The 14,443-nt window shown below is 57.5% G+C and overlaps 3 protein-coding genes across 3 annotated transcripts; 2 read left to right on the top strand and 1 right to left on the bottom strand.

The window, feature by feature from the left end:
- Positions 1-7: 7 nt before the first annotated feature.
- On the top strand, positions 8-4,705 carry E0L32_005884 (uncharacterized protein; the record flags this gene model as incomplete). Its single annotated transcript, XM_031140454.1, has 3 exons — positions 8-730; positions 802-2,772; positions 2,831-4,705. The coding sequence occupies 3 exons, from the start codon at positions 8-10 to the stop codon at positions 4,703-4,705; spliced, it is 4,569 nt and encodes a 1,522-aa protein (XP_030995392.1).
- Positions 4,706-6,449: 1,744 nt separating this feature from the next.
- E0L32_005885 (uncharacterized protein) lies at positions 6,450-8,360 on the top strand (the record flags this gene model as incomplete). The annotated part of the gene is made up of 2 exons (XM_031140455.1): positions 6,450-6,506; positions 6,642-8,360. The coding sequence occupies 2 exons, from the start codon at positions 6,450-6,452 to the stop codon at positions 8,358-8,360; spliced, it is 1,776 nt and encodes a 591-aa protein (XP_030995393.1).
- A 362-nt stretch (positions 8,361-8,722) lies between these two features.
- Positions 8,723-11,216, bottom strand: E0L32_005886 (uncharacterized protein; the record flags this gene model as incomplete). Its single annotated transcript, XM_031140458.1, has 3 exons — positions 8,723-9,914; positions 9,979-10,886; positions 11,061-11,216. 3 exons carry the CDS (start codon positions 11,214-11,216, stop codon positions 8,723-8,725), a joined length of 2,256 nt encoding a protein of 751 aa, XP_030995394.1.
- Positions 11,217-14,443: the final 3,227 nt, after the last annotated feature.

The raw sequence follows: 14,443 nt of genomic DNA on the forward strand, positions 1-14,443 counted from the left end.
CATAACCATGGACGCACGACAATCGTCCGAAGAAAGCCTAGCTAGGCGAGACACGGTTCCCTCATCCAGCGACGAGGAGCGTGCGGGCCCCGAATTTATGCCCATCCAGAGCAATGGCAGGCAGCTCGATAATGCTGAACGCAATGGTCTCAGGCGGGTCGACTCGACGGCAATGATGGAGGAGACCGATGTCGAAGCGCTGCGCAGGATTGCCACAGATATCCTGGCCCAGCGTCGCCAGAGTGAAGCCACCATCCCCGAGCTCCGCCAAGAGCTGACCCACGACCCTGCCTATGATCCGTCGAGCAAACAGTTTGATCTCGGCAAGTTCCTGCGGAAAATTATCGGAGAGCTCCAGGAGGAAGGGATTGAGCTAAAACAGGTGGGCGTCGCCTACAAAGATCTCGGTGTTTCCGGCACCGGCGCCGCCTTGCAACTCCAGCATACCGTTGGCTCCATGCTGCAGGCACCTCTGCGCCTGGGGGAGCACTTCAGCTTCAAGAAGAAAGAGCCCAAGACGATCCTCCACAACTTTGATGGAGTGATCAAGAGCGGTGAGATGCTGATTGTGCTCGGCCGTCCGGGTTCTGGCTGCAGTACTCTGCTCAAGACCATCACTGGAGAGCACCACGGCTTGACCATCGCTCCGGAGACGGTCATTCACTACAATGGCATTCCTCAGAAAGAGATGATGAAGGAATTCAAGGGAGAGGCGATTTACAACCAAGAGGTGTGTTCGTGCCTTGTACTTAACGTATGCACTGTACAAGACTGATGTACTGACTTACATGGATTTCCTAGGTCGACAAGCACTTCCCGCATCTGACAGTCGGCCAGACTCTTGAATTTGCTGCAGCAACGCGCACGCCGTCACAGCGAGTCCACGGCGTCTCTCGCGCCGTGCACATCAGGGAGTCGGTCCAGATTGTCATGGCCGTCTGCGGTCTCAGCCACACCTACAACACCAAGGTGGGCAACGAGTTCATCCGCGGCGTGTCCGGCGGCGAGAGAAAGCGCGTCAGTATCGCCGAGATGATGCTCGCTGGTGCCCCGATCCTGGCGTGGGACAACAGCACTCGTGGTCTCGACTCGGCCACGGCTCTCAAGTTTGTCCAGACCCTCCGCATGGCCGCCGACTACGGCGGATCTGCCCACGCAGTGGCCATCTATCAGGCGAGTCAGGCCATCTACGACCTCTTTGACAAGGCCGTCGTCCTCTACCAGGGCCGCCAGATTTACTTTGGCCCTGCTGGTGCAGCCAAGGCCTACTTCGAGAACATGGGCTGGCATTGCCCCCCGCGCCAGACCACCGGCGACTTCTTGACCTCCGTCACCAACCCTCAGGAGCGCGTGGCCCGACCTGGCATGGAGGACAAGGTCCCTCGAACCCCTGAGGAGTTTGAGAAGTACTGGCGTGAGTCGCCCGACTACCAAGCCCTGCGGACCGAGATCGATGAGTACCAACAGGAGTACCCCATCGACCCCCACGGCGCCAGCGCGCAGGAGATGCGTCACCAGAAGAACCTCCGACAGGCCAAGCGCGTGCGGCCCAAGTCTCCGTATCTGATCAACACCCTGATGCAGGTCCGGCTGACCACGGGGCGCGCCTACCAGCGCATCTGGAACGACCTGTCTGGCACTGCCACCCAGTCGGCGATGCACCTCGTCCTCGCTCTCATCCTCGGTTCTGTCTTCTATGGCACTCCTGATACTACGGCTAGTCTGTTCTCCAAGGGTTCGGTTCTGTTCCAGGCGATTCTCATGAATGCCCTGACGGCAATTGCGGAAATCAACAATCTCTACGCCCAGCGGCCCATCGTGGAAAAGCATGCATCGTACGCGTTTTATCACCCTGCAGCCGAAGCTATATCCGGAATCATCGCCGATATACCGATCAAGTTCATCACCGGTACCATCTTCAACATCGTCCTGTACTTCATGGCTGGTCTGCGGCGTGAGCCTGCTCAATTCTTCCTCTTCTTCCTCATCACCTATGTGTCCACCTTTGTCATGAGCGCAATCTTCAGGACTTTGGCGGCTGTGACCAAGACAGTGTCGCAAGCGATGATGTTGGCAGGAGTGATGGTTCTGGCTCTGGTAATCTACACAGGCTTCGTCATTCGGGTACCCCAGATGCACCCCTGGTTCAGTTGGATCCGCTGGATCAATCCCATCTTCTACGCCTTTGAAATCCTGGTCGCCAACGAGTTCCACGGGCGCGAATTTCCCTGTGCATCGGTGGTTCCGCCGTACTCGCCGCCAGTGGGCACTTCCTGGATCTGTTCCGTGGTCGGCGCCGTCGCTGGTCAGCCGTTTGTCAACGGCGATGCGTTCATCGAGGCCAACTACGAGTACTACTACTCCCACGTCTGGCGCAATTTTGGTATCCTTCTCGCTTTTCTCTTCTTCTTTATGATACTCTATTTCATTGCGGCCGAGCTCAACTCAGCCACGACCAGCACTGCCGAAGTCCTCGTCTTCCAGCGCGGACATGTTCCCAGCTACCTGCAGAACGGCGGTGCCAGCGGCAAGGCTCCTGTTACCGAGGACATGACCAAGAACGCGGACTCGGTCAAGGAGGAGAACGAAAAGGGAAATGTTAAAGCGATTGAACCGCAGAAGGATATCTTCACCTGGGTCGATGTGGTCTACGACATCAAGATCAAGGGCAAGGACCGCCGGCTGCTGGACCACGTTTCTGGCTGGGTGAAGCCCGGGACCCTGACGGCCTTGATGGGTGTTTCTGGTGCGGGAAAGACAACTCTTCTTGATGTAAGGACTGCTATTTCAACCGTCTTTTTCTAACACGGATGCTGACCGCATGCTACAGGCTTTGGCCCAGCGGACCACCATGGGTGTCATCACTGGCGACATGCTTGTCAACGGCAAGCCCTTGGATGCTAGCTTCCAGCGCAAGACTGGCTACGTGCAGCAGCAAGGTGAGCATGATTCCCCTGATTTGTGTTCATACGAAGATTGGACAATGACTAACGCGGGACGGCGACCAGATCTCCATCTCGAAACCTCGACCGTCCGCGAGAGTCTCCGCTTCAGCGCCATGCTACGCCAGCCCAAGACCGTCAGCCAAGAGGAGAAGTACCAGTTCGTAGAGGAGGTCATTGACATGCTAAACATGCGCGACTTTGCCGACGCCGTGGTCGGCATCCCCGGCGAGGGCCTCAACGTCGAGCAGCGCAAGCTCCTGACCATCGGCGTCGAGCTCGCGGCCAAGCCCAAGCTCCTGCTTTTCCTCGACGAGCCGACCAGCGGCCTCGACTCGCAGAGCTCCTGGGCCATCTGCGCCTTCCTGCGCAAGCTGGCCGACGCGGGCCAGGCCGTGCTCTGCACCGTCCACCAGCCCAGCGCCATCCTCTTCCAGCAGTTCGACCGCCTGCTCTTCCTCGCGGCGGGCGGCAAGACGGTCTACTTTGGCGACATTGGCGAGAACTCGCGCACGCTGCTCGACTACTTCGAGGCCCACGGCGCGCCCAAGTGCGGCGACCAGGAGAACCCAGCCGAGTACATGCTGCAGGTGGTCAACCAGGGGTCCAACCCGCAGGGCGAGGACTGGCACAGCGTCTGGAACGGCAGCGAGCAGCGCGGGGCGGTCATGCGCGAGATCGAGCGCATCCACGCTGAGAAGGCGGCCGAGCCCGTCGCGGGCCACGAGGAGCCCGGCGCGCACTCCGAGTTCGCCATGCCGTTCAGCGCGCAGCTGCGCACCGTCACGACGCGCGTGTTCCAGCAGTACTGGCGCATGCCGAGCTACGTTCTGTCCAAGTTCCTGCTGGCGACGCTGGCGGGCCTGTTCATCGGCTTCTCCTTCTACGGGGCCGACAGCACGCTCGCGGGCATGCAGAACGTCATCTTCGCCGTCTTCATGGTCATCACCATCTTCTCGACGGTCGTGCAGCAGATCCAGCCGCACTTCATCACGCAGCGCTCGCTGTACGAGGTGCGCGAGCGGCCCAGCAAGGCCTACTCGTGGCAGTCGTTCATCATCGCCAACGTCATCGTCGAGATCCCCTACCAGATCTTCACGGCCATCCTGATCTTTGGGTGCTTCTACTACCCCGTCATCGGCGTACAGGACTCGGCGCGCCAGGGCCTGGTGCTGCTGTTCGCCATCCAGCTCATGCTGTACGCCAGCTCCTTTGCGCAGATGACCATCGCCGCCTTCCCGGACGCGCAGACGGCGTCGAGCATCGTCACGCTGCTGGTGCTCATGAGCCTGACCTTCTGCGGCGTGCTGCAGCCGCCCGACGCGTTCCCGGGCTTCTGGATCTTCATGTACCGCGTCAGCCCCTTCACGTACTGGGTGTCGGGCATCGTGGCGACGGAGCTGCACGGCCGCGCCGTGACCTGCAGCGCCGACGAGACGAGCATCTTCGACCCGCCCTCGGGCCAGAGCTGCGGGCAGTACATGGCCGCCTTCCTGAGCAAGGCGCCCGGCGTGCTGCAGAACCCGGACGCGACCGAGGCGTGCCGCTACTGCTCGCTGCAGGTGGCGGACCAGTTCCTGGCCCCGAGCCGGATCTACTGGAGCGACCGGTGGCGCAACTTTGGCATCATGTGGGCGTACATCCTGTTCAACATCTACATTGCGGTGCTCACGTACTGGGCGTTCCGGGTCAAGAAGTGGAACTGCCCCGGCGGGGAGACGAGCAAGATGCTGGCGCGCAAGGCGCAGAAGGCCGAGCCTTAATTGATTGACGTGTGGTTTCTTGTTTTACCTTCTCAAACAATTTCTTATTTTCCAAGTAGATTTCTTTTTGGGCTTGGCTGTCACATTATTAGAATTTTAATCAGAATATACCTCTTATTAATTCAGTCTTGAAAGTACAATCGGTCGTACTCCGTGTGATGCCTCCGCAATGTCGAACAACAAGTCTCCTGGTCAGCAGGTCAGCTTGGGTGATTTCCTCGACCCAAAACTCTACCGATTGATCTCTCTTCCGTTGTCAAAGCCCACAGCGAGGCATACATTCCATGCCTCGAGATCACACGAGTTCGATGGCATCGTGTGTTGATACCCAAGAGATTGACCTTGGGCGAACCTCAGACGTCATCCTACTTCCACCAGGGACGTTAAACCCCTGGCGATGCAGCATGCGTCTGCAGCATGACCAAAAGGTGTAGGCAGCCACAGGTGCACGGATACATCTTGATCCAAGAGCCGGCCTGCCAGCTTCGGTTTCTCTCGATCTACGTCACTCAGCGATATCTAACTGTGGCGGCGGGATAGCCCATGTGCTGGAGACTGTTCTCAAGCAACTTGTGCATCCGGTTTCCATCTCACGGTTGCGAAGTGCCGTCTTTCCCGCATCAAGCTTCTCCGAGGATCCACCATTTGATGGGATGCCTGCCCTCGCCTCTCCTCTAGCGCTGGGCATCATCCGCCCGTTCCCACTGAAAATGAACCGGTTCCCGCTGACACCGTACCCGTCTCTTTGGGCAACATGCACCTGTACGTACAAGCAGCTAGTACTACGGTACAGATGGACGGGCCCCGGCCCAGGGCACCCGCTGGAGAGATCAGCAGCAGGGCGGTCATACATGGATCCATCTATGGGTGCTGTGATTTTCAGGGCTGCCCAACGGCGAGAGGACTCCGATACATCCAGTCCAGGCCCTAGCTCTGTTCAAGTACGGAGTAGCTGTAGCCAGCTGTGTGATGTGCTGTGAAAACTGGCTCCATGTGGGGACGACGGTTCTGGGCCGAGCAATCCTGGCTCGGCTCCCTCCATATTTCCCCTCTCCTGTCCGTCTCTCCATTCGATCACTGGACGTCTTCCTCAAAACCCTCACCACCAGCCAATCGCCATCACCACGCCCTGCCTTTTGGCGGTGACTGGCCCAACCAAACACGCCCCCGACCAGGGGACCAGGGTGTGTATGGTCGGAGCAAAAGCCTCAAGTCTCCTCCCTCCTTCTCCCCTCTTCCTTGGTAGTCAGCCCGTCTCGTTTCTCCCGGCCATTATTGCATGACTGGCTGTTGTCATTGGGCCGTGACTGCTTGTTGGGCCACGCGTTTCATGCTCCTTGGAAGCTGCCCGCCGTCTCATCTTTACGAGCACCGTTTCTTTTTTTCTTCGCCACTGTCGCCCTCTTCTTGACGCCTGGTGCGCTCTCTGCGTCTGCACCGGTGAGACTTATTTGAGCGGCGGCATTTCCCTCCCCAGACTGGTTCGGTTAGCTCGATGCTGGTCGCCAAACACAGCATATAGAGCGAAGAGCGTTCAACCACAAGTCAAGACGACACTCTGCTCCTGCAGGAGTGTGCACATGTTGTGCGGCCCACGGCACACACTCTCTGAGACGCTACCATTTGCCAGGTCTCGTTGTTCCTTGCGCCTGTGTGTGAACGAACGAACGGCCACGAGAGAAGAGCGAAACAGAACCTCCCGCCCACTGTACCGAGCCAACGACGAAACCACAGCAAATCAACGATGCCTCTTCAAGAGACGGTCACAATTATCAACAACTCTGGCAAGATCATTACCACGGTACGCCTTTCATTTCCTCTTGCCTCCTTCCCGTCTGCAAGGCCACCTCACCACACCACTCCGGCTGCACCTGCACCTGCAGCTTTACATAGCCGCTCCCGTGCGCTCTAGCTGACCGTATATGCCTTGGTACAGGGAAAACACCTGTTTGCCATCTTCAAGGACGCCAAAGCCGCCTACCAAGAGAAAAAAGCGGCCCTCAAATCGGAGCGCTTCGGCGGCATTCAGCGTGCCCAAACGTTCGACGTAGCCCCGCGCGAACCTGTCTACGATGACGGCGTCGAGTACGTTGACCCGTACTACGAGCAGTACGACCACGATCCGAGGTACATAGAAGACCGGAGGTATTCCCAGGATGATCTCGAGAGGCGGTCGCACGGGTCGTCCCGCTCGCGGAGGACACACCGGTCCCACCGGAGCAACCACGGCGGTAGCCACCACCACCACCACAACGCCCGGCCGGCCCTGACCGAGTCAAATCTGAAAACCTTGTCGGAGGTATCTGCCACGACAGCTTCGGCACCGCCCGTCGCCTACCGATCCCCGTATGCCGAGACCGCGCCACGGGACATGGCCCTCTCCCGCCCCACCCTCGCCCGAGCTCCGACTGCACCTGCCGGAGCGCCTACCCTCTATAACAATTATCCTCCGAGCGAATCGATGCCCATATCATCGCCGCGTCAGTCTATGGCTGTGGCTAGGCCAAGGTCAAACCCCTCCCTAAGGGAACGGTCCAAGTCTATCGACCTCAACCTCGCCTATGGCAACATTCCGCCCGATCTGGCGTCCCGGGTCGACCTCGATCCCCAACACAAGGAACTGCAGCACGAGACCGAAGCAAAAGGATTGATGTCCAAGATTGAGGGCCTGTTGTCCGAAGCCCAGTGCCTCCACCACTCGGCCAGCGCCATCATCACAAACCTGCAGAGCAATCCCGAAAGGGCCGCTGCTGTCGCCTTAACTTTGGCCGAGCTGTCGGCGCTGCTAGGCAAGATGAGCCCGGCGTTTCTCGGCGTTGTCAAGGGCGGTAGCCCTGCTATCTTTGCTCTTCTTGCGAGCCCTCAGTTCCTCATTGGCACCGGCATAGCCGTCGGCGTCACCGTCGTCATGTTTGGCGGTTGGAAGATCATCAAGCGCATCAAGGAGGCGCAAGAGCAGCAACAGGGTGCGAAGATGGCATTCGAAATGCAGGAGCAGATGCCTGCACCCCCACCGCCAGGTGGCCCGGGCTTCCAGCAAGGTGCCGCTTTCGCTGGTGGGCCCGGCTCCTTCGATGAGGCCTACATTCTAGAGGAGGAACTGAGCACCATTGAGACGTGGCGTAGGGGTATCGCGCCGTATGGCGAGGACGAGAGCGCCGACCTGGAGCTCATCAGCCCGGAGGCCATGCGCTCGAGGATAGAGGTCAGCAGGTCTACTCGGGATGGCGACGCCATGTCCCGCCGCAGCGAGAGGACACACAGGACGCACAAGTCCCACAGAACCCACAAGAGCCGCGGCCATCACAGCAGGCGTGGGAGCGATGATGACGACGACGCCCATACTGTGCCCGAGCGCAAGAGCAGTAAAGGTTTCAGCACCAAGAACAAGGAGGACCGGGACGCCGCGAGTGTCACGAGCAGCCATCGCAGCCACCGCAGCCACAAGAGTCACAGGTCCTCGGCCTCGAAGCGCACTGAGCGCGTCGAGCTCAAGGCCATCGAGGATGGGAGCCGTCAGGCCGAAGAGTCGTCGCTCGACCTTGTGCTGCGCCCGAAGGAGAAGAAGAACAACATGCTCAAGACGCTGTTCAAGAAGAAGAAGGAGAAGGAGGAGCACGACAGGGTCAAGGTCGGCGTGTCGGTTCTGGTCTGACCGTGGCGGATTCGGTCCGGTACACATCATGTTTCACAACAGATCGGTGGCGTTTGCAAAAGACTTGGATTGGGAATTGGATTATTTGCTACGATTGGATATGATCGACGAATGGCATGACAAAATTGGCCAAGGACCTAATGTTGGGAAGCTCTGGCAACATTGGCACATGCGAGGTACGAAATGCAGACACAAACACATCCCTTTGGACAAAATTATGATGAATGATCAAGTTATGCTTCCAAAAGTGATGTGATGCTTCCAAAGAAACACACCAGGGAATCTCCTACTGGCTTACTGCTTCCAAAAAAAATCTTCCTCCGGCTGATACCAGCCTTCTCAAACTGGTCGCTGTTGCCACATCAATCCAGCAGATCCGGTGTCTCCCCTGCCCTGATCTTGACCAGCAAATCCGCAATCATGGCTCCGGGCCACCCGAACCACGCTTTGCTCGTGCACTCGCCCGTGGTCACGTCGACGGCCTCGCAGAACGTGCCGTCCCACTGCATGGCACCCTGAATACGCCTCCACGCGCTCCTCGCAGCGTCCCGGTCCTCGGTAGATAGCGCGTACCGGAGCTCCTGGAAGTACCCGAGCGGCCACGCGCCGGGGCTGTGCACGCTGCCCAGCCCCGCGAACGGCGGCAGGTCGTCTGCGTCCGCCCCCTCCTCTACCGACGTCCGCCCGCCGGTGGCGTAGCCGCGGCTATTGCGCGGGGAAAAGGCGAAGGCCATGGTGTTGTTCCAGGCGGAGCGCAGATCGTCGCGAACGTTGACCTCGGGCATCCACTGCGGGAAGAGCACTGTCGGCACGTCGTTGGCGTCGTGGTAGAGTGCGTGCGCGCCCCGGCCGTCGGTGACGTACGAGAACATGGGGCGGTCCCCATCTGTGGTGAGGAAACGCCGCGGCTCCTCCGAGACGAGCAGGTCCATGCACTGGGCGAGGAGGCGGCTGCAGAGATCCAGGTCGAGTTCCAGCAGCATCGCGAGCATCACCCGGAGGGAGTTGAGGGTGTGCCATAGCAGAACGTGGTTGGAGAAGCTGAAGGGGTAGTCCAGCGGGTCGTCGCCAGGCGACTCGTCCGTCGGGACGAGGCCTGTGCCCCCTTCCCCGAGGTCGGCGCGCGCGATGATGGCGGCGAGCACCTCCTCTACAGGTGAAGAAACGGCGGCCGCTGCACCTTGCTCAGTGGCGGTGTTTGTGCCGGTGATGAGATCACTCACGAACTCTGTCTCGGCCGGGTAGGCGCCGTAATACTCACACAGCTCGAGGAGCGGGTAGCACTGCTGATCGAGCTGGAACAGCGGCCCGTCCTTGGGCCGACCGGTGACGAGGTAAGACCTGTGCCAGAAGCCGTGGGGTCGCTGGGCGCGGCGGAAGACCCACGAGAGGTGGCGGCGGGCAGTGGTGTGAATGGCTTCGCGGTAGTCATCGTTGGTGTAGCGCTGGTGTCGGACACTCTCGGGAACATGGACTTCTGCGACCCTCGCGTCTTCGTCGTTCCTGAGGACGTCGATATTTTTTGCTACATTCAGGAGGAAGCGGATTTGCCAGCTGCGAGGACACCTGTTGAGTTATGCTCTTAAGATTGTTGTTGCAGTGTTGGATTATGACTTACTAGTTGTCTCTGTTCCAGCCGAGCGGGAGAGCGACATGGTCGGCCAGGACGGCAACCTCATTCTCAGAAACTGGCACGCAGCAGTTACCCAGAATGTAGTCTACATTGCGGCGGATGATGTAGGTCTTGATACTCATGGGCTCCAGCCATCCTTGGTTAAGGTAGCGCCAAGATTCATCGTGATATAGGGCTCCAGAGGCCCCCTTTTGGCTCCAGATCTGCTGCATATCTGGACCGCTTCTGAAGCCATCGGCGATGAGTTGGAAGTGAGCTGCCACGGAGACCTCTGAGTGAGCCGGGACGCTGACATGGAAGTGCTTGGCCACTTCGACGGGCTGGTCATGTCCATCCTGGCGCTCATACGGACCGACATCGACCATCTCTCCTCCTATTTCCAGCCAGACTTGTAAGCGTGCGCCAACAGCATCGTTGGCCACGTTAATGAAATTAGAATCATCGGACTTCCTCAGCACGTTGTGGCATTCCGGCAATGGAATAGGGCCGCCCTCGGTGAGCTGGCCATAGGATGCACGATGCACGCTCGCGCACACATGAAGCGCTAGCACGGCCGAGTAGCTCTCGCTGGCCGTATTGCGTATAGTCAGGTGCTGGTGTGCTATGCCGTCCCGAACCTCCAGGACGCAGCTGACGGATATGCTCTCGTCAGGTTGATAGCCGCTCCTGGCGCTGTAATGGTTCGGAACTTCAATCTCCAGGGAAGACACGTTGCAGTCGGGGTCAACTACGACGAGTCCCATCCCCGGCTTGCCATTCTTGTTAAAGTCCAGAGGCAGACGACGGTAGCTGCGCACGTACTCCGGGTCGCGGAAGCGGGTCCCGTCAAACTGAGCAAATGGAGCGGCGACAACGATGCCGTGCTCGGAGTGGTAAGCGCTGAGCTGCAAGATCTGGGGTGTGGTCTCAGTCAGCACCACAGTCATATGATCCAGATGTAGCTTAGGATGTGCAGTTGGCGTGGCCCGGCAAGAGCTGACTGGCCCACTGGCATGTCCATCACAGATGCCCCCCGGTCTCAGCAGGAGGCAGGACTCAAGTGAAGTGTGTAGGCATTCGTTACTTACCCTCCCAAAGGGATCTGCCGATACAAGGATACCATCGTGGGCGATATCAATCGTCTTTCTGGGTCTTGCGTGGGGAAGACGGAACTGGAAGGGACTGGAGTAGTCATAGATCTCCCGAGTACCCGGTCTGGCAGGTGTGTAAGTTGATTGCTCCATGCTGGAGGTGCTGATGCTGGGTTGTATATCGCGGTAACGATACTATAATGATGGTGTCTGCAGGATCTGAGCAGGGGCGCAAAGGGAAGTTTGGCACGAGACGCTTGTGACACGAACCACGGCAAGATTTTGTATAAGTGCAGGGGTTTGTTGGCCTTTTTATTAAACTACACTTGTTGTGGTTGCTTTTTGTAGTAGGATGACTGTTCTACCGTCGTGGCTATGCTACATACCACCTGCATACTCAATGCTGGCAATATCCTTCGTCACATAGATAGTGAGTAGAGAGCACCGTTCACCAGCTCATCAGTGACGAGGGATGGACCATAGCGCCAGCACTACGGGTTCAGTACCCTACGATACGGTATTGTAAAGCTATTTAATCTGGTCTATTGCCCTTGCGAGCTATTTCAAAAGGAATGCTAGTCTCTTGTTAATATGGGGAGGTTTCCGGGGCGGCGATTCCGCTGGCTTCGGCATCCGTACCCATCTCGGAAGGGGAGACGGTGACATGTTGAGCATGGCAACGCAAACAGCAAGTCAAGTATGGCATCACCGGAAAGAGTGCTCCGCAAGTACCGCCGTCTGACCTCACACGGTGACGGGCCCGGCCCCCAAGCAGCAGTGTCGTTGGTGCGGTGCTTGTGAGTAGTCGACAGCTTGGCGGCCTGCAGGAGGGACCGCGTTGTATGGCAGACAGATGTCTCGCCTCAATCTCTGATTCTATCTCCGCTCCTAATTGCGCTAAAATGGACGATTTGCCTGCAAGTTAAGCAATAGACTGGCACCATCAAGATTGCCGCTCCGCGTTGGACGGGCTGGAACGACATCATTGCCCACAGTTTTTGTGTCTCTATCGACACCTCAAATGTCCAGTTCCAGCCCTAGCTGACTGGCGATCGCACCCTTAGCGGCAATGTCTAGCGTCAACAATGGATCCATCTTCATGGATCGAAACAGGGAAATCGGCAACCTCCGCGGCACAGACTACCCGCCATGTTGCTGGCGTCTGGTGCGTTGTTTCTGTTGGGGAAGAGGTGGAAGTGAAGGTACATTGCTCCGTCTCCTCCATCAACATGCTCGCGCGGGCTCTGAGGCGGAATCAAGCCGGATATTGGGGTGATCGTTTCTGATTAGGACTACTGTTAAGTTCCGCCGTGGCCCCAGGTATTCTCGTGAAAGGAAACGAATGGCTTCTTCCGCGATCGCGGTGCGCAAGACAAGCAGTGGTATTCTCGGCGAGCAAACGAGCCGCACGTGGCGACGGGAGACCATGACTCGACCACACCTATCAGATCTCACAGAGATCGTGAAATGAAAAGATTAATAAAGCAGTCGACGCGTGAGGAAAGGGGCCCAAGCACTTAGCAACCAACATTAGCGGATCCCCGTGGAGAAATTATCGAATCTGGCCATCATGGCCAAAGGCAGGAGAGATGTCCCGAGTCATGTCCAGAAGCGGCGAGGCGTATCCCAGCCAATCTAACGCAATTAGTAGCTTCAAGTGTGTGCGGTCCGGTCTCCGGCGCTTACCTGCCATCCCGACCCGGCCTTTAAAGTTCTGAAACGGCACCTCGGCCATGAGGTACAGACAACGTGGCGTAATAGCTTCAGGGGTAACCGAATCGGTGAGCTGCACGGGTACAAGATAGAGTTTCAACCTGCCAACGGTTGACGCCATGTTATTTCATCAAATGGCCTACTTGTAGCGAGCAAACAGGCTGTGCATCCTCATCGTAGCCACATGAGTTGCGCACAAGGAGCAAACATGCCGCCATATTGAATATGTGGCTATAACCTTTCTGCCTGTGGCTACTCACTAGCCTAGACGAAGGGTCTGACCGATCAGTCCGCCACCGCCACGAGAGAACCAGCGAGCCAAACCCTGCGCGGTTCGAGATGCGAGCGAGAGCCGGCAGACTTAGGACTAGACCCCTTAGCCTCTCTCTCTAGTGAGGCGCCTGGGCTTGCTACCCCATACCCACCCGTTGTCTGCCATTTGTGCCATTTCCCCTTTACGTCGTAGTTTTGCATGGAAGGCTTGGTCCCTTGGCATGGTTCTCTGTTTTCGGAAGAGTAGTGCAAAGCTGGCTAGCTCAACAGACTTGCATGCTCCCAGATCCTGAAGCTCGTTTTAGGGTTTTGTTCGAGGCTGTCTGTCAAACCCGAAAGGTTGTTAGAATCTCTGGCTTCTGGCCTAGACTGGAAACTAAAAAATGTTACGTCGGCCTCAGCCCCGATCGGAACTACACCTTTGCCTCCTTGTTGAAAGCTGCCGATAGAGTCCCAATACAGCACTTATCTCGGCTCGCTTCTCGGATAGCAAGCAGCTAAGCCGGTCGGAACTCCAGCCCTCATCGCTACTAACCAAATTCTCCAGTTGTTGAATAATGGCTAGTGCTTCCCTATCTTGAGATCATCATTGGGTGAGTCGTTCATGGGAGATAACTCCACGCCTTGCCAAATTAGTTTGCTCCCTTCGCGAAGACCTTCGTAACAAACTGCCACCAGTCAGCTGGACAGCAGACTCAAAGGCACAGCCAAGGTCCAGCCTTTCCAAAAGCTGCTCAGCTGAGCAACCTAGTACCTGAGCCACAAGCAAGCCTCTACATTTAGAAGGTGGGTACTCTTCTTGCTGCCAGTCAGTCTACCAGCCTGCCGGTCTGCGAGCAGATAGCTACAGATTAGCACTGTTGCCATCCCTGTATCTTGCCTTTTTTTTTCGCAGACCTAACACGGAAGCTACCTAGGTACTCCTTAGGTAGTTTTATCCTCCAAATAAGCCTGATGGGCCGCGTCATTCCCCTTCAGCGCGCGCGCAGACTAGTGACGGCGAGTTCCGTAAAACTGAGCCGCCCCCTACATCTTCATCCACCATGGTGGACAAGGGGTCCATGCCTAACGCTTTGGAAATGAACATTCATCACTCACTGCGGTGCCCGGCACGTGATGGGGGATCAAGTGTGTGAGATGATACAATGTAGGTGTGCTAAAACTCCCGCCAAACCTCCCCGGTTCTCGGTGAGATTCCCCCATATGTCATCCAGCACAGCATGATTGGTTCGATTGTCGCAGTACCCTACACAGCTGCGAATCTCACAGCTCCCCTGTAGCTTGAACAGTGCTAGACCCCTCATTCCATCAGTTGTACAATGTCCTGGGGATGGGGGGAAAAAGGCTGGCTCGGCAACATTGCAAAAATCAGGTTATCTCATTGAGCAGGCGCA

This window comes from Thyridium curvatum (genome assembly GCF_004353045.1).
Source record: "Thyridium curvatum strain D216 chromosome Unknown NODE_32_length_403697_cov_78.906415, whole genome shotgun sequence".
NCBI classification, from domain to species: Eukaryota; Fungi; Ascomycota; class Sordariomycetes; order Thyridiales; family Thyridiaceae; genus Thyridium; species Thyridium curvatum.